This window comes from Limulus polyphemus, unplaced genomic scaffold (genome assembly GCF_000517525.1).
Source record: "Limulus polyphemus unplaced genomic scaffold, Limulus_polyphemus-2.1.2 Scaffold78142, whole genome shotgun sequence".
Taxonomy (NCBI): Eukaryota; Metazoa; Arthropoda; class Merostomata; order Xiphosura; family Limulidae; genus Limulus; species Limulus polyphemus.
The window spans coordinates 1-735 of NW_013743738.1; the positions used below are offsets into that span (position 1 = coordinate 1).

At 42.2% G+C, this 735-nt stretch overlaps 1 protein-coding gene across 1 annotated transcript; it reads right to left on the minus strand.

Annotated features, from left to right (window-relative positions):
• Positions 1–142: 142 nt before the first annotated feature.
• LOC106477757 (keratin-associated protein 4-2-like) lies at positions 143–525 on the minus strand (the record flags this gene model as incomplete). The annotated part of the gene is made up of 1 exon (XM_013938287.1): positions 143–525. A coding segment is annotated over exon 1 (383 nt), but the record flags the coding sequence as incomplete, so codon positions are not given.
• Positions 526–735: the final 210 nt, after the last annotated feature.

The window sequence follows — 735 nt, forward strand, 5'->3', positions numbered from 1 at the left end:
TATACACAGTTATCATAAAATGTAGCCCTATACACAGTTATCATAAAATGTAGCCCTATACACAGTTATCATAAAATGTAGCCCTATACACAGTTATCACACTTCGGGTTTAGAGTAACAATAACAAAACAACACAACATACTGGACTATACGACTTCTGAAATAATAAGCATTAAAAACAATAAGACTGTCAATATTTACACAAACTCGTCTGTATAGGTCCATAGTACAGTCTGGTTGTCTGTATAGGTTCGTAGCACAGTCTGGTTGTCTGTATAGGTTCGTAGCACAGTCTGGTTGTCTGTATAAGTCCGTAGCACAGTCTGGTTGTCTGTATAGGTCCGTAGCACAGCCTGGTTGTCTGTATAGGTCCGTAGCACAGCCTGGTTGTCTGTATAGGTTCGTAGCACAGTCTGGTTGTCTGTATAAGTCCGTAGCACAGTCTGGTTGTCTGCATAGGTTCGTAGCACAGTCTGGTTGTCTGTATGGGTTCGTAGCACAGTCTGGTTGTCTGTATAGGACCATGGTACAGTCTGGTTGTCTGTATAGGACTATGGTACAGTCTGGTTGTCTGTATAGGACTATGGTACAGTCTGGTTGTCTGTATAGGACCATGGTACAGTCTGGTTGTCTGTATAGGACTATGGTACAGTCTGGTTGTCTGTATAGGACTATGGTACAGTCTGGTTGTCTGTATAGGACATGGTACAGTCTGGTTGTCTGTATAGGACTATG